This window comes from Meleagris gallopavo, chromosome 1, assembly GCF_000146605.3.
Source record: "Meleagris gallopavo isolate NT-WF06-2002-E0010 breed Aviagen turkey brand Nicholas breeding stock chromosome 1, Turkey_5.1, whole genome shotgun sequence".
Lineage (NCBI taxonomy): Eukaryota > Metazoa > Chordata > Aves > Galliformes > Phasianidae > Meleagris > Meleagris gallopavo.
Window position 1 is genome coordinate 6137422 of NC_015011.2, and position 19201 is coordinate 6156622.

Here is a 19201-nt window from a genome sequence, read left to right on the forward strand (position 1 = left end):
TTTTTTAATGTAATCTGAACCAGAAGACACTTAATATTCTAATGAATTACTGTCACTGGAGAGGCTGCCTTGTCAAGCAGCTCCTGCTCCAGGAGAGGACAAAGGGCACGCTTCAGCCCCTCGCAGCCCCGACATGTGTGGTTTCCTCGCACCAGGAGAGCCTGGCAGCCAGCCGCCTGGCCCCGCGCCAACCCAAACCACAGTCAGTCTAAACACAGCGCCGGCAAACGCTGCTTTCTGACACTTCCCTGCTACTGGAGTGTATCCTTGAGAGCTGAAACCTCATCAGTGACTGAGATTTATACAGTAACGAATTCCCTCATCTTCACTCTCCCCTCACACGTTTCAAACAGAACCGAGGAACTGAGGAGAAAGGTTTGGGCAACATCACATCATGGGCATGTGCCCAAGTAGGCACGTTTATAAAGTTGCTGGACTCCCATGGAGACCTTGGAAATGAGCACACCAGGGTGCTTTGCAAAGCTTTTGTGTCACTTTTAGCTATTTAAATACACTTTGCCTCAATGTTTTGTCTGAAAGGTTTGAGACAACCTGAATAGTTAAACAGAGAAGTATTTGAATTCACACATAATATTTTCTTTACTCCAGATATCCTCTTGGTTTTGAATTTTATTCCCTGCTTTCAAGTTACCACAGATACATAGGCACACATCTGTTCAGCTTACCAAACGCAAATTTTAATTCAGTCTTAGCTCTGCAATACCTCTACCAAATGGCACTCCGACCACCAACAAATCCTCCTAGCTTAGTCTGCATTCTGCACTTCAAAGAAAGCTCAACATCCATAATAATCGATGGTGGTTTGGCTAAGGAGAAAATGTTACCATTTTGGGCAGAGTGGTGTGAACACCGCCAGAAAGCTCTGAAGTAATCAATCGCCTCTGAGCGTAATGGGAAGTGACAGCACTCAGCATCTCTCAGGAGGATACTGGCATCACACAGTAACAGGATTCTGCTTTTCACACAAATAATGGTTGCTACTGAAAGCCTTTGCTAAAAATCAATCTATGGTATCAAAATCTGCAATATGAATGATGCTGTTTTCACTACGATGGCCTGAAGAGGTGATGATTCTTGAGTAAAATACTGAGATGGAAGATGCATACGAGGTGTCTCATAAGGCATCCCAGGGAAGAAATCTGAAACAATCTGAGTTTTAAAGAAAGCAGTGTGTGGAGCACTGTAGAATTTGAAATAAGATATTCAGCTGAGTACTAGAAACCCTTGTATTTAATGACAGCAAGTGCTGTACTCAGACATGGGGCAAAATCATCTCCCGTTACACCTGTTAAGCCACTGCTGCCATCATATTAATTCTGGGTCAGTTCCCACTTCAGAGCTGACAGCAGAATACAGTCATTTAAAACCTCCTGCTGGTGCTTAAGGAAAATATCAAACAGCTGAGAATTTGAATTTTCTTTAGTAAGGAGAATGCCTGGAACAAACAGTAAAGTAGTTTTTATGCATGTTCCTGTGCAAGCATCTGTTTCTTATACTTAGTAGTTACTTGTGCTTAGAAAATCACTGTTTCATCATGCCTACTACAAATACTGAGGACTAAATTGACTTTTTATTATCTGGAATTAACACTGTCACAGAGCATGGGCCAGGGCATACAATAGATCCCAGTGGAAGTTTTACCTATCAATAGCAATTCCAGATATTAATGTAAAAAGTATTGCAATGTTAGGGGCAATTTTAACAATTTAAAACATTCAAATTGCCTCAGCTCTGTTCAATATTTGAGTAACGTAATCCCAGTGACACCAGGAAGAAAGATCTGTCTTTAATTGCCATCTTCAAAATGCTTTTATGTGAGGAGGATGAGTATGACAAAAGAAATGGGACATGACAGAAGCAAGCTCTCAGAGGTACCGATATTTTGGTTCCAAGTCTTTTGTAGGATTTCAATCTTACAGGGGCTTACATACTATCAGAAAAATCAACTCATTAAAGATAACCCATGTAACTATGAGAGGTGAAATTATTAAATCCTAGTACAAAGAATGATACAGCAAATCTGATGATTACCCAGTGAAGTGAAAGAAGGAAAGAAGGAAGAAAAAAAAAGGAACAAAATTGAAATTATGTGATGAATTGAATTCCATGGAAAATAAACTGACCTTTTTTACATTTTTGTTTAAATCAACCAAGTTGAGCAGGAAGATGTGGTCTTTTGCCCCAACGAGCAGCCGGCCCCTCTCCTCATCTAGCAGCAGGGTTCGAAAATCTAGCCCCTCTGTAGAGCCCAGGAATGGGATGCAGCTGTTTGAAAGCAGCAAGTCTGTGGGAAAATGAAGAAAATCTTTATAATCAAAATGTTTACATATGACTCATTGGTGTCTTTTATAAATATATGCAACCAGCATGGAGTATGTTGGTAAGATAACTGCAGTCTTGAAGCATGTCTTTCCAAGGTCATAGTATAATTCCTGTTAACCTTAGGCTTCTTGGAGGGTGGGGAATAGTATAATACCGGACTGGGTAATATTTACTCATGCAAAGACTCTTCTGTATGAAACTTTCTTAATAAGTTATGTCTATGACATAAAGGAATTGCATTCTTCAGCAGCGCTTGGAAAAAAAATGTGCTATATCTTATTGCATTGAAAGTAAACCAATGTGCATTTATATCATTGTATTCATGGACATGTTGTGAAGAATCAATATCTTACCGTACTTGTGGCTCTACATACAAAGAAGCAAAGAAGGCAAATGAAAACTAAACATCAAGGAGCTGAAAACAGTAGATAGATGTGGCAGTTATGTAAGGATGAGAAGAACTATGAAAACGAAAAAAATAGCCTCACCAGCCTCATAGTATAGAGTTTCTTCCTAAAATCTAATTGGAATCTACTCTCCTTTGGATTAAAAATATTATCCCTCGTCGTATCACCACCTCTCCATCTTTCCCATATTCCCCCTCAAGTACTGTAGGCACCCTTTATGAATAGACAGTTTGGCATAAGGTTCAGTTTGCCCATTGTCTAACATTCATTTTTGATGTCAGTACAGAAAATTGCTATAGTTACTACAAGTGTAATTGAAAATTGAATCCTGAATAAAGTGGGCCAATAAAGTAGCATATTAAGGTGAGTATTGAGTACAGTGCCTTTAAAGTCCTGGGGTCAGTATTTTCCTTACAGAGATGGTGCTGCGTGGCTGTCACTGTATCATTGCCCTCCCCACAGGGAAAGTTAGGGCGCAGTTCTGACTGTGGCTTGTAATTTATTACCAAATCCTTTCTCTAATAAGAGCTCAATTTTCCAAAACAACTTTTCCTGTAATTTCATAGTGGGTTCTAATCTCCTTCAAAAGTAATTAAGAAAAAAAACATGTTATTCCATGAAACTAGTGAAAGAATCTATCCCTTCCCCATGAAAAGCTAAAGGGCCCTAAAGTAGAGTTTGAAGCCTCCTGTGGATGTAATTTTGGATGAGGAACACAAACAACATATAGAAAAGAGCACAATGAGTGTATAGTAATGTTGGGCAGTTACTAATTCGGGGAGAACAAAAACGAACACATGAAAAAGTTCTTCCACAAGCAATCTCTCCAAGATACACCAGTCAGAAATCTTGGGATAGAAAAGCAAATCCTGTGTTTAATTGAAAATAAAATTAAAGATATTTCCACCTTCTTAGTTCTGGACGGACAATGTATCTTTCCAGATAAAGAGGTTAGATTTAGAGCACAAGTTATTTACACTTCCTGAAAATCATTACCAGTGCTCTGCAGAGTAACTCCTGAACAAAATAGAGTGAAAAAACATTTTTCTCCAAAGTTTCTCACAAAACCTGTAATAGGCAAAGCAAAGATTTAGTCCTGTTGATAGCTAATAATCAGCACTATGGGAGAAAAAAATATTTTAACGTTATTCAAATGACTATCTGGTGTACAACTTTTTTTTTTTTTTTTGGCTATATCACTTTTACTTAAGCTTGTGTGGTTTTGTCTGGCACACTGCTATACACTGTTACAATATAGTCTGAAAACAAACTGTCTTGTACAGCAGATCCTATTCCCCTAGGTGGAATTTATTTGGCAGTACGCTGAAAAATCTTACATCATATTGAAAATCACAAGTTAAACTTTATATTCCTTTAGAATCTTTTTCGCCTATCTTTTGCACAGACAAAGATGTTCTCACTATTCTGCAAATCAGTAACTCTTTAAAAGACCAGCTTATTAATTGACAGCAAGATCACATAGGAATAAGTTGTGAATAGCGCTGTACTGCAAATGCTTAAATCTCACCCAAACTACTTACGTGAGAACTGACTGATGAATAGCCAAACCAATTTTATAAATATATATATATATATATTTTTTTAAGAAAAAAAGAAAAACCTTCTAAACCCTCCAACTTCTGAAGCTTAGCTCACTTCACTACTGTATTTTAACCCCTGTAAGAAACAAGGATTTATGACTCCTGACACTTTTGTTGTTGTTGGGGGTCTCTAAGACAGGTGCCTTGAGTTAAACTCTTAATTTTTGTATGATGTACCTGTGTCTTCATTAGATATCAAACTCTGTACTCTTTGTTCTTTTCAGACTGGAAACTCTTGGTACTGGATGTGATGGAGATGTTTACTGTGAAGGGATTCTCTGATGCCGACCACAGCAAAACTGGAGGACTTAGCTCCCTTGGGCTACTCAGATTTTTCTTGCTTGATCTCTAAAATACTGTTTATCATTTGAGCATTTCTAAGTAAATGTGTTTCTCTTCTCCACCCATGACGTAAGAGCTGGCTGTATTACTAGATTATCCAATCCACTGCATACACTAACAAATTCCTTATAAATTCCTTCTCATCTCCAGCTCTAGAAATTTGATCTGAGCAAGGAGAGCATATGCACAAACACATACAACACTTGGTTTCATTGTCTGCAGTCATGCAATCCATTGCACTTTGCAAGTATGTCGCATTCCCAAATTTCTTGACCTGATTCTCCACATACACAGAAGATCACTGAGACAGATTCCACTTCCTATTTCTTTCTTATTTGGAAGGAAAGGTCTCTGTAGTGACTATACCAAAAGCACAGATATCACCTATTGTTAAAAACTTCTAGTATCTCTCGTTACTGAGAACCACCTAGGACAGCTACAATGAGGAGGGATAAAGTTTTCTCATGTCTGAAACGCCCAAATGGGAATGAGCCCTGTCTGGTGCCTTGTAAAGCCATTCGTTCCATCACATCATAAGGAAAGCATTTGTAAAATGTTCCAGATTAAAATGACAACACTGCACACTGATTTCTTACTGATGTAAATTGTAACACAAGCTGCAAAGTGGTGAAGAATCAGGTTTGGTCAGTTATTTGCCAACTATTGAAAAGAGCTTGGAAATAAGAACATTACCACTATTAGATTAAAATTAAAACATGACTAATAAAAGTTGACAAGTAAACATTAACAGAGAATAGATTAAATTACAGCCAAATTAATCATTCTTCTCACTCGACAAAAACAATCCATCTTTATCAGTTAACATTGTCATTTGCAGCAAGATTTTTTAAATATGACCTAGGATATCACATTGGAAAAATTCACCATGAAAAGCATACTTGTCCATTTACATTCAAGAGCATATATTCTATTTAAAGAAGCAGTTGATTCAAATCACTGTATCTGAAGCCAGTCAAATATAAAATAGCTCTCTCACAGTGCAAAGAGCAAAGTTACAGAGATGATCTTGTATGCCTGCACATTCACCATTCAATTTACAGTGTGTATATGGCATTGTACTGAAAATTAAATATTTCTTTTTCTTCACAGACTCCAGTCTGGCCATTAAATGAATATTCAGCAAAATCCCTTTTGGGTTAATATTTCACTATGGAGTGGTAGGAGTTAGATTAGTAAGTGTTTCTTATTCATTTAGAAAGGTGTCTCAGTGGACTTCCTTCACAACAGCTTGATCGTTGCTTACTTCAAGTACCTACAGCACCAGTGCCTCATTGTAAGGCTTTCTAATGAAAAAAAGTGCTATCCTATTCCGATAATATCTATTTACATTTATACAGCATATTTAGACTTCTTAGCTTCAAATCATATATTCCATGATCATGCTGTTGCTCCTCACTACAGCATGGTGTGAGCAGTCAGGAAATCTGGAAAAATTTCATAGAGACTCAGAACGATCTTTGTGGCCAGCCATTTTTGTAATGACAGGCTATGACTAAACTGGAAGAAAAGGAACTTCTCAACCTGTTTCAAAACAACTACATCCAATGAAACCCTTGAAGCACCCTGAATTTAAATGCTGTGTTTTAACTGCAAATAAATTTGACTAGAGAAACAGCTGCACAAATAACTTGTAAAATGTTATTATTGCAGAGATGATTAAAAGCTGTTTTGTGATGTCTTGTTGGTGAAAAGAAATGCAAAGGACTGATTCATAATCCTCAAAGAGCCAAACAAAATAATTGTTTTTTTTGTTTTTGTTTTTGTTTTTTTTACAAAGTACAACTGAAAATGCATCTGAGTGAAACATTTGGTTTTGTGAAGAAGACCTAAGCCAGTGGATTAGCATAGGGTTCTTTTTCTAAGTAGTTTATCTTTCTTGAAATACTGCCAAGGAAAGCAAACTCACTGTTGTTTCCAATGCAAAATTAAATCATCTTTTTTTCCTTTTCTTAAGCAATTTTGTGGATATAGAATAAGCACTACAAAAATAACTCAATATAAATGACTGGCAAGCCTAAGAGCTTTGGTACTGCGTAGATAATTGCTGGCATCTCACCACACATACCTCTATAGAAGTAACACTGATGGGCTTAAAGGACAACAAATCTCTCTAAGGAAAAAGCACACCATGCAAAAAACAGGCCTATCACTTCAGTTTTCTCAGTTTCAATTGTAAGGGCTGCACTTATCTGTTTTTCCTTTCTCTCACACAGAACTTCATCCTGGCTGCCAGTATTTTGCATAAAGGGTAAATAATCTGAGTTACGTGACTGAAATCTGCTTCTTCCACTTCAATCTTATTTTCAATTCTATTGAAAGCATCCCAATGGTGAGAGAATATTTTTCTCTAAGAACTTACAATATTTTTCCTTATATATACCAGAATAGTTTTAGACTACTATTGAAATCAGAGGCCTGTTTTTTTCCTGACCTCATAGAAGCGGAATTGTTTACTTGACCGGAGACCAAGTGCTAGCCCTGTCTTTTGAAATCACTTTCCAGCAACCTGAGCATCAAGCAGTTGAAAGAAAACCTCTCATTTATGCTAAAGGAGCAGCCCATAGGTTCACCTATTCCTATAGGCATAGTGAAAAACCCCTTCACTAGAGCCAGAGTAACAAATAAACTATAAGTTCACTGAACCTGAGGGAAAAACAGATTCAATTGAATTTGCTACCCACATCAACACTAATTAGAATTTCAATTTTTGTTGTGGTTAACCATTTCCAAGCCTCTTGCCAATCAAATACGCAGAAAGTAGGAGATCAGTGGGGATGCTTCAGGGGGAAATAATCTCAAAATCCTCAACTAACTTGTCCAAAGAGGGCTCACTCATTAGTTGTGAATCAGTTTTACTGTTCCAACCAGCTTGCCATCTCATGTCATATCAAAAAACTTCAGAGTGGCACAAAAATGGCTAAAGTATTTTGAAGCACCTGCAACTTCAATTTTCACATTACTTCATCTTCAGAGAAACTTCTGAAAACAAGAAGTTCTCTGAAGATGCATGCAGACTCTTAGAGCCCATAAATCTGCGAGTTCATGAAAAAAAACAGCAGGCTGTGCTGTTTCACTTGCCCATACTGCCTGATATCAGCTGTACGGAACTTGAAGCGGGTTTAAATCTTTGCTCAGTTTTTGCTTTGTAGAATAAATGCCATCCTGAAGAGATTAAATTAGTGGATTTTGTTTCATGCCTCTAGCAAATGAGATTGCAGTGCGGATTTTTTTCCCCAGCATTTGAAACTGCAACTCATGTAAACCAAAGGTCTAATCAGCCATGAAGACTGGATTTGGCTCAGCTGGTCTGGCACTACAGATGGGTGCTGGACAGCTCTGCTGGTGAGCCCGATTCCTTTTGCTCAGACCTGTGTTCTCCGGCTGCACATCTGATGCCAGGACTTGCTCCATTGGGACTATATTGTACGAAAGCTATTGGTTTACTAAAGGTCACAGATACTAATAATACATTTTTTCATCAAATCTATTTATCAGCTTCCTAGTGAGAGTAATATTCACATTAAAATAATAAAGTAGCTAAGATGAGAGAACTTGAACTGCAGAGGCATGAATAACTCAGCTGTAGTAAAAGTGTCAGATGGCATGCAACTAGAAAACGTATTAATATTGACAGTAACTGGCTCAGGAGAGAGAGAGCAGCACGAGCTGTTCCTAAAGAAATGACAGTGCAAAGGAGAGCTAATGCCAATCAGGTTTACTTACTCTGTTACTTCATTAGTGCCTCTGGTGTTAAGATTTAAAAGAAGAACTAACAGAAAAAAAAAAAAAATCCAGATTTTTTGCCTATTGTAGCTATCATTGAAACCTATTTGCAATAATACTACTATTATATATGCCAGTTGTAGCTAGTGCCTGTGAGCAATACAGCTGTTTATAGAAGCACTAAATAGCTGTATGTCCCTCTTTCCCCCATCCTCTACATGCTTCACAGACGCACGCCCCGCTTGCACTCTCTTCAGGACTTAAAGCCAGACTCTTGGTTTAACTGCTGGGACCTGCAATAATTTTATCTGCTGAGGATCTAGCCCTGAATATATAGCAAGAAGACATGGGGGCTCTATTCTGAAGCCAAGCATTGGACCAGAGCCCTGAAAAGCTGGATGGTCAGACTGTAAAGCCAAGTAAGATATAAAGTCCTAACTACTAACAGATCCTTGTCAAATGAACTGATGAGAATTGGTGCTGGTGCAAGAGAAAGGGCAGGTCCATGCATCTGGGAGTGGATGAGAACGGAGAGAAGTGCACATATGTGTTTGGGGAGATAGAGTGGAGAGGGAGGCATCCTCCTTCCAAAAGCAGCACAGCATTATTTTGGCTCAGTTGCCATGAAACCACTGTCTGAGGGTCTGTAACATCTCTTAAGCGCTGATGGTCCTTCAACACCCTCCCTACAATCCCCTGAGGACAAGCAAAATTACTCAACAACTTCAAAAAGCTCTTCTGGTTTCTTGACTGGGTTGGGAAAGATCCAGATGGATGAGGACACAGAGCTGATACAGTCAATGAGGTGATTAGTGTGAACTGGTGAGAAGTACTGGGCAGGGCTGAGGGGAATGGTGTGAGATGTGCCTGCTCAGGAAGGGAGGGGAAGGGCAGGGACCTCTGTGAGCAGATTTACCTGCCAGTGGAATAGACACTTCCTCTGTTGGCAGCAAACCCACTTTTGGAGGTTCCTGCTTGCTCTCCCCACATGTAACTGTTAGTTCCTGTCCCCACAGAGGGGTTCCCTATCTGACAAAAGCCAGAGATTTTTTATTTCTCTTTTCACATGCTTTGAATGAGGAAAATGAACATTTGCAAATGACAGTTGGAGCATTAATATTTCAGCTTTTCCATAATTACATCCGGTTGATCTCACAAGGCAAAAATAATGGCCCTCTTCTAAATTCCTCTAGGAGTGCAGTACAGAAATGCAATTGTTGCTGGGAAGCACTGTTTAAGCCACATAGTCATTATCTGCGGTAACTACACAGGATGGACACACTTTAGAACAAATGTGGTTTAAATGTAGAAAATGATTATTTCCAGGAACCTTAAAATATTTAGGAAAACATTCGTTTTTTTCCAATTTTCCAGATGCATTTTATTTGATTAAAAAGCAAGTGTAGCATAGTAATTCAATTAGCTAATGCAGAGGTAGATTTTTAAAATAGTCTTGCACTGGCAGTATGAAAGGAGCATTTACAGCAGTGAAGATGAAAACAGTTCATATGATAATAGTTTGGACTAGCATAATGCTCCATCATGGCAGAGTGAAATGTAATTATCAGTTATTTTTTTCCTGATAGTGGCAGGAGTTAAGTTCTTATGAAACCATTAAAACAAAAGGTCACTGAAATTCTGCATTAATTCCGTTATTTATGCTGGAATTTTGCCTAGAAGTCTCTATCAGATTCAGAGTCTCATGTACAGAAACACAGGTAGACCCAATATCTGTTTTACAGGCTTCCTAGGCAACACTGAGACAGGACCATGCTAACCACAAATTACAGGGCAAAGGATGTCTGTTTGCACAGGCTAACTGTGTGCACTGTCCAATTGCTTCTTTCAGTTATTAGTATACAGGCAAAAGCCACTTGATATTGGAATGCAGGGGGGGTTTACCTTTTTTATTTGTATTATTTGCAGTTATTTCTCCTCCTTGGAGCACCAATGGATGTCATATAGACAGATGTTATGTAACATATTTTAAAAAAAATCTTTTTCAAATAAATCCAAGTTGTATGGATGATGTAGTCTTCCCAAAGATGCCAGATAAGCTGAACATAAAACTTTGGTGTCTTCAGTAATATCTTAATCATGAAACAGTATGGTACATCTCAGCATATTTTGCTGGGACAGCCAGGATTTGGATCACAAAGAAGAAAGCCTGGAAAAGGCACCTTTGTTACTCGCACACTTGTCTAAATGCCTCTCTCAACCACAACTAGCCAATCCTTTCTCTGTTGATGCTCCAGTACAAAATAGGAAATTTTGTCTCTATCTCTTTCTGCCGTCTCTTTGTGTGTTTATTTATCTCCAAATGACTTACTTCAGAACAGCCCTTGTTTGAGGAACATGTCTATATATGGAGCAGTAGAAATGGGGTGGGAGGAAAAGGAAATAGGATGTGACCTGAGAACTTGCTCTGCAGCCACAGATGTACACCGCTACACATAGTGACGTCAAGAGGATCATGCCCTCAAATTACTGTATAGAAAGAGAACAGGGCTGGGATCTCCAGAACTAACTCAGGATTAGTTAGTAACTAATCCTGAGTAAAAGGGCAATTAGAGAAGTATTTTTGAAAGTAAGCTCTTCAAAGTCGATGCCATTGATCATGTACCTTCCCTGTATTTTTCTTATGGTGAACCAATTTTTGATGTTGTCTCATCCTTCATTTTACAAGACAACAATCACTGCTCCCAAAAACTTATTCTTTTGTTTTTCTCTCATCTTCTGAGATTCAATCAAGTGAACATTCAGCAGAACAGTTTGGTATTCTGCAAACACAGTTCTTTTTTCATCCAATTTGGGGCCTTTTGTGATCATGAAAAAAGAAAACTGCTGTGAGCTACAGGCTGTTTACACTGTTAAGAGGTTGATACGGGTCAGCTCTCTAAGGTTATTCTTAGTTCAACTGCTATGTAAACTGTTGATGTCACTGACTGGAGGCTGCTCTCCAGGACATTATATATGTGATAATTATATGACAGAAAATGCAACATATAGTTGGATCTGACCTCCAAGTCCACTTGTTTAAAAAGAGAAAAAATGTAAGAAAGTTGCTGGTTTTCCTGTTACTAAAACATCATAAACCCCCTTAAGTTTATACTTAGTCTACAGTATATACAAGACTCCTAACTCAGATGGACAGCAACACCCATCTGCCTTCATCCCAAGGGACACTTGCAGTGTCAATGCATACTACCTTCAGAAAGCACTACTAAGACCAAACTGGAAAACTCTATTTCATGACCTGAAAATCACCTAATGGTAGCGTCTTAACTCTCACATACAGATCTTTACTCTAAAAAGGAATCTCAGATATTTTTTCCCTATAAATAATAATTAAAAAAATGAGTTCATTAACAAATAAAATAAACGATCCAAGAAAAGCAACACTTCTTCTGAGCTGATTTTCTTTGATCATCATGGGTATTCAAAATTACAGCAGCTGATATTACCACAAAAGCATGTTTTTTACTGATCTTTCTTCCATTTCCTGTAGAGCAAGCACAGCTGTAGAAGTGTAAGCTCATTTCTAGGCTTTTTTTATACATCATCACTTTGGCACGTTCCAGTCATTCTTAGCAGTGCAACACCCGCTTTGTGATACCAGGATTACCCACATTGTTGCAAGCAGTTTAAATGAGGATCTCAAAGCTATATAACTGGAATTACACGTGTAATTAAATAATGCATGCCATGGAAGTAAGCCAACTTTACTGAAATAGATCAAACTAACTGCTCTGATGCAACAGTTAAGCAATCCTTTAGTTCTAAAATGAAGCACGGTTCAATCAAAAATAATTTAGAAAACAGGATGCTTGACATTGTAATGTAATATGTCCGAAAGATCATTTTTTAGAAAATTAAGGAAATGCACTAATCCAGTCAAATTTTCAAAAGAATTCCTGGCACAAAAATGTAATCCTCTGCTTTCTTTTTCATCATGTCATAATAATGTATCACTCTAAGGGGGAAGAAAAACATGTACACGAAACACTGCATGAAGCTAAACATTTCTTAAATATGGCTAATTTCCACTGAGGCTGTTGATTTAGCATTGTCATCATTAAAAAGAGAATGCAGAATTTCATGTCCTTAGTTTACTTAGTTAAAATGAAAAAAAGCAAGGCATGGATATTTAATCTTGCTCCAGTTTACTTATGTGACAAACTCTTTGCCATGACTGTAGTGGGGATGAGACAGCATCTAAATGCATTCATTTTGAAGAAGTCAGCTCAGAATAACGCTCCTGTGTAATAGATTTAAATTACTGCTATAACTATTTTAAGTGTTAAGTAAATTCTGTTTCAAAAGCCAAAGTTTGCACTTAGTCTTGCCTTTTTCTGCTTGCTGTGTCACAGTGTAGGATTCTGGTCCCCTGATCATTCAAATCAGCACTGGCCACAGCAAGCGTGGCCACATTTCCTCTGCACAGGAATGGTATGTGTTCATGAATATAACTATGGATGTGTCATTGGTGATAATGTACAAATCTGGGCTGAGGCATACCCCATAACCAAGGAAGCAAGGACCACACTTTGGTAATATAAATTTATTCCTTCAGCATCCAGTCTACTGTTAAAAGATCCATAAGAAAAAAAAAAAAAATGAAATACAGCAAACTCATAGGTTTAAATTTGCAACTAGGAGTCTGCATTTCTACTGGAAAATTTTAGGAAGACCAGAAATTGAAAATGGTTGAAAAAAATGTTTTGTTTTCTTCTGTTTTCAATTTTTCCTGAAAGCAAAACCCAGAAATACACTCATAACAAAATCTTTGTAAAAGTATCTGACAATGAATTGGCAAAGACCATTACCAAAAGACATACTGTCTACACCAAATGAAATAAACATATTTATATGCATGAATTTTGAATTTTGACACAGGCTCCTCCTAGCCTAAGTAACAGAAATGATGCCGTTCTCTGAATGATAATATTGCAACTTTTTGCACTTGTTGAAATGAGGATGTTAAATGAGGTAGTAAACAGCAAGTATGTGCTGCTTAGGGAACCTGAAATCCACTTCTGTGTTTGAGGAGTTCTGCAATTTGGGTGATGGTCACAAGTTAACTCCTGGTACATCAGAACGAATGATAAATATATACCTTTACTTTGACAGCCACTATACTAATACAAACACTGTTAAAATATAGAGTATTACCAAAAATTCAGGTCCTAGTAGTAGTCCTCTACTGGGAGATAATTTGTTTACCTTGCTGTAATTTTACAAATATAATAATGAAAATACCTCATAACCTTGTGAAAAATAGCTAGGAGAAATATTAATTAAGGCCTATGTATTGAGATCACCCTAGAAGTATCATGAAAGCAGTCATAATTTCCAGAGTAAGAGTAACATACACCTACCTCTCTAAAAGCTACAGTCTAAGCTGAGAAGATAAAAAGAAATACTGAAGAATTACTGGACTAATGAATCAGAGAAAAAGTGAGAATATAGGATGAGAAATGTAATTAAACATCGTAGTCTGTTACATCAACACAAGTTGAGAATATATTCTTGATTTTGCAACTCTATTAAAAGATACTTTAATTGACTTCAGTCCACGCTTATCATTTTATGGATGTATGATTTTCTAAACATGTAATTTTAGAACTGACACAAAGAATGAAGGAAATCCACCGTACAGCATCACATTGATACCCATGATTCACTAAAATATCTGCACCTTAACTTTCCCAGCAGAGACTTCAGAGACCCTAAGCATTCTCACCAAAATAATTCCAGGTTTCTGAGAAGATGTAGGAGAAATTAACTGTCTTGCCAATTCTTATAAAATTGTTAGAGTCATATGCTGGCATCTCCACCCTTTGGAGTTTGAGATAAGTTTGGAGTTTAGAGACAAGTCCTGGCATCTCCATCCTTTGGAGTTTAAATATCGTGAGGAGGATGACACAAAGGCCTTTTCCATCCTTATAGAAAACTGATCAAACTTGGCCACATCAGGCAGTGCTGAAGACCTAATCACACCTTTACTGCTAAAAGTATTGTCTTCCAAGAGAAAGTTTTATCCTAAACTACTTCTCAGAAGACAAAAACTCATAACTGCCATGCCAACAAGCTCTAAAATTTTAATTACCATCTGAACACAGAGGTCTTGTGACGCACAGAGGATTATTGGAGCGCCTTTGTGGTTCTAGGAACATTTTTAGCTACTCCACCCTTTTCTCTCTTCTTTTTCTTCTATCCGCCCCCAACTTCTCACTCAATTTTCTCTTCCTCCATGTGACTTTAATACAGCTCCTTCTTTGTCTTCCTCTCTTCCTGTCCCTTATCCTTCATTCTCAGTACTCACCCCCTGGCATGCTCCTCCTTCCCTTTTCTGTCTGGGCATGGGAAGGAGCAGTTTCCTAGCTCTCAGCTGCAGTGCGCTCTGCTCATCTTCAGTAGCTACAGCTGTGAGATGAAGCAACTGCAGGGGAAAGTCCTGTTCATTTCCAGCCCTAGTAAATACTCAGCCATTCTGGGAAGATAGAGCTATGCCATTCCATAAACACATCACTTTTGGAAGAGGATAAAACTTTCTCTTGGAAGACAATACTTTTAGCAGTGTAATGAACACGAATGTGTGATTAGGTCTTCAGCATTGCTTGATGTGGCCAAGTTTGATCAGTTTTCCATAAGGATGGAAAAGGCCTTCGTGTCATCCTCCTCATGATATTCAAACTCCAAAGGATGGAGATGCCAGGACTTGTCAGTGACATGACTCTAATAACATAAGAATTGGCAAGATAGTTAATTTCTCCTGCATCTTCTCAGAAACCTTGGAATTATTTAGGTGAGAATGCTTAGGGGAAAAAAAAATAGAATAGTTAGCTTAGTTCTGACAATTATATTAAATAGTCAGAACATCTGACAAACAGCTGTCATCAACCAAATTTTAATTTAGTTATGACACAAACCTACACTACTTACAATGCAATCATCCACTGACAAGCACAAAGGAAGAATTTCAGAATTATTCTTTAAAACTGAGACACCTGGGCGCATAGTAGTTCTTTGAACAGACTTATAAGCAACTTAATATCATCTGCAGATTAAATATGCCTGATCCACATTTCTTCTGAAGTGGGCGGCCACGGCACTGAACTCTTCATGCCATGGCTTAGATAGACATGCAGTGTTTCTGGAAACAAAACTTGATATCTTGCAAAAAAAACAGGAATTATGCATTTAACTTTCCTGGGTGGATTAATATTTTCCTTCAGAATGAGCAGCAACTCTGTGTTTTCCTTTACTTCTTCTCTCTCTCTTTAATCCATACATTACCCAGAAGTATAATATCAAGTGAATAAAACAGATCTTTTAAGACTCTTCCTCTCATTCTTAATTTAACACTTCCAAGTGTGAAAAAAACTACCTTTTTTTCTAGTTCCTTGTGGAAAAATAAAAATACAACCTCCCTCCTAGAAAAAGCAACGATAAAATCTGGTAGTTCTCTCTCCTTTGGCTTTTCAGTTACACTTCAGCTTTTCAAATCAAGATTTATGTGCCAGTTTGTATCTATTGGTTTCTTTCCCCCTACAGGGATATAGGTGGATAAGTTTGGATAGCAAACTGTAACCCTCAAGCCAAACTGAAAGGTTTATAAAGTTGCTAATAAAAGTTTGGGTCAGGGCCTAAATATCAATCATCCATTCTTTGTCTTTTTGAACAAGCTCAGGCATTTTCACAGTCACTCCCAGCAGGTCTCTGCCACTATTTTAAACTAAGATTTCAGGTTGTATTTTTTTAATTTTTTCCCCTGTGTTGAACTCAATAATTTTTCTCTCCCTCTCTCCTTACCTGCCAAATGCATCCATCAGGATTTTGCCAAAGGCCATCTGCTTTTGAAGTCAAGAGGAATTCACTAATCATGAGTGTCAAATCCACAATAAATGCCATCACCATATGGTATATGCTGCTATTGGGAATTATCTCAAAAAGGCCTAGCTGTGAAAAGTCTGGCTATATGTTAGGTTATTATTTTTTTTTTTTTACTGCTAACATTCATAACTCATGTCAGGTCTTTCAGTTTCTGTATTCACTGGCTTAAGTGAGTGTAACTGTTTCCTGAATTTATAAAATGTTGTCAAGATCTCTTGATCTCTCTTCCACTGTCTCTCTTTCAAAAAACACATTCAAACACAGATATGCCCAATGTAATTCTATACATAATGGTATACACATCTAACAAAAGAGAAGCTTGTAAATAAATAGTGTTTCATTATGCTTACTCAATAAATTCTTGAGAGTATTAGAGCTCATGATAAGCATATCATAACCACTGATGAAGGCTTTACAGTCTCCTGTACAGTCAGACTATCCCAAATGTGATATTACAATGCACATAAAAACCTATGTTAGAAAAACTGAGAACAGAATGAGCTCCCATAAGGTCAGGGTGCTGACATAACTGAAAAAATGGCTATCTGGAGAGCATTTGCATTAGCTAAAGAATATCAGTAAAAAAGTGATAAATCTCCATGTCTTTTGAAAGCTGTGGAAATGTACTATGCGATCAAAGCAACAAGAAATTTCCTTTCTGTAAAAAGATGACCATAAAGAAATTTTTTTTAAATATGTGTTTAAACCCCTCAATCTTCTCAACATTCTCAACAAACAGCATAGATAAGATTAAGAAATTCCCAGAAAAACAAGCATTGTGATCCAAAAAGGTTAAAAGAAAGAAAACACTTAATGAGTTTCACATACCAGTTGAAGAATAGAGAAAAAATTATTACAAGTTAGGTGCCACTAGGAACACTTGAGGTACTTTCCCTGATGCTCTAGAAAAGTTTTGATGTTCCCCAAGTCCCATCTCATCCCTATGTGGGACGCCAATGGGTCTCATCCTGTTTCAAGTAGCACTAGAAACCTGTGCTTAGACAATGACTCTCCCATAACTTATGTACAGTATATGAATATTCTTTAGAAGCAAACTGAAATGGGTAGAATTCATCCACACTCAAGGTTTTTGCCATGTATATTTCTGGAAACTGTGACAAATGTGTTTCATTTGCCCGGTTAGTAACAGTAATGAACTGCTGGCAACATCACATAAAAAGAAAAGTGGCAGAATCAGAAAAAAATGCTGAGAAGTTTACCTTTATAGGAAAGTTTGAGTCTTGGGATATTTTGTTTTGACGTTCCAGTGACGGGAAGTAACAGCATTGCTAAAGATAACAGGCTGCAGGCATTCGGTACTTGGGAAGCTCTCATTCTGCTCTCTTCTTATGCACTTTTTGCACTACTGTGAAATATCTCCCCACTCTTCAAATAATCCAAGTTTAATCTGGAAGCAAAAATAAAACATCTGTAGATCTTTTTCATTATTATATAAATAATATTTCTGAAAATAAGCCAGACCCAACCGGCTTAAGTAACTCATTTAACACATTTACTACAGAAGTTTATTGTTTTATTTTTCTCTAGTATAAATCAAAATCTGTTTCTTTAATACCGCACTTACTTTAAGATTGGGAAAATACGTAAGATTTTCAAAGAACAATGTCTAACATAGCTACAGTCTAAACAAAAAATTAATTCAGTGTCAATGAAAAGAATATTTGCCATTCAAATACGATTGTGCATCTCATTAGTTTATACAGCTCCATTTGATATCTTGCTGTTTTATACATCATTCTTTATCTTGGTATAAAAGCCATTGTATGTTTATCCTATGGCTAGAATAAGCTGCTGTATCACAGATACCAAGAGGTAAAAAACTGAGTTAACAATAAGAAGATATCCATCATGAATTTTCATAAATAAACTAAGAAAATTGTAGTGGTGTTTCCAAATAAAGTTTTAAGAGAGAAAAAAGTCAGTGCTGCTGATGGACTTAAATGTGTTTTTCAGTACGATATTTTCAGCAGAATAACTGCCTCAATTCACCCACAAAATGTCCTATAAACTTTAATGAGTAGTTCATGCTGAGGTCAATAGGCTGATATGGGACTGTGTTAATACAGGGCGCAACTAAGCCAGCTTTGCAACACTTTTCACTTAATAACAGTCATTCATATTCCATAAATCCTGAAGTGTTTTACAAAAGAAAGCAATTATCACTGTCCTTATTTTCCCTAGACAAGACTGCAACCATAAAACTGTAACAAACTTATTTCCTACAGGTCACACAGCCACCTCAGTAGCAGCACAGAAAGCAGCAACAGCTCTTCTGGAGTCCTGTTTGGTACCTGATTGTGAGGGATCCCTTTTGCCCAATAAACCCATTTTTTTTCTAGGGACTTATTAAGGAAATGACATCTTGATTTCTCAAGGCAGAAGTTGATGGTTAATAAATCACAGAGATCAGAACATGAACATATTTGTGAGGGCAGATTCCTTCTCCTGCAAGTGCACAATACCAGAAGTCAGAGGAAGACATCCAGGGAAATGACAAGTTAGTGTTTGAGTGATGCTGTAAATCAAAGTATAAGGAAATGTCATGGCTAGTAACATGATTAATGGCTCATGATTTTTCATCAGAAGTATATTCTGAAAGGTACCAAAGCCTTTTGCACAGACATAAGTAGAAAGGCTCCTTGTGAGTCCATGAGGGACCCAGCACAGCTCAGCCCCCCCAAGTAACCCCAAATGTCTTGCACTTCTTCTAGCTGCAGAGCCCTCTCTGCATGCTGCAGAGGCATCCAGAAACAATTCAGTACCTTATAAGGCAGGTAGTACCACCTTCTTTGCACAAAGAGACCAGAAAGAAGACTTCTTTAGTTCTCTCTGCCAAGGGAAACCTCT

At 37.5% G+C, this 19201-nt stretch overlaps 1 protein-coding gene across 3 annotated transcripts in view; it reads right to left on the reverse strand.

Moving 5' to 3' along the window:
- The window catches only part of SEMA3D (semaphorin 3D), a 148599-nt gene that overhangs the window by 85011 nt on the left and 44387 nt on the right, over positions 1-19201 (reverse strand). For all 3 annotated transcript variants that reach the window (XM_010715144.3, XM_010715211.3, XM_031552749.1), the window contains exons 2-3: positions 17554-17741; positions 2145-2305 (exon numbers count right to left, since the gene is read on the reverse strand). In XM_010715144.3, coding sequence (XP_010713446.1) covers positions 2145-2305; positions 17554-17668 — 276 coding nt within the window. In that variant the 5' untranslated portion in view covers positions 17669-17741. The remainder of the gene's footprint in view (positions 1-2144; positions 2306-17553; positions 17742-19201) is intronic.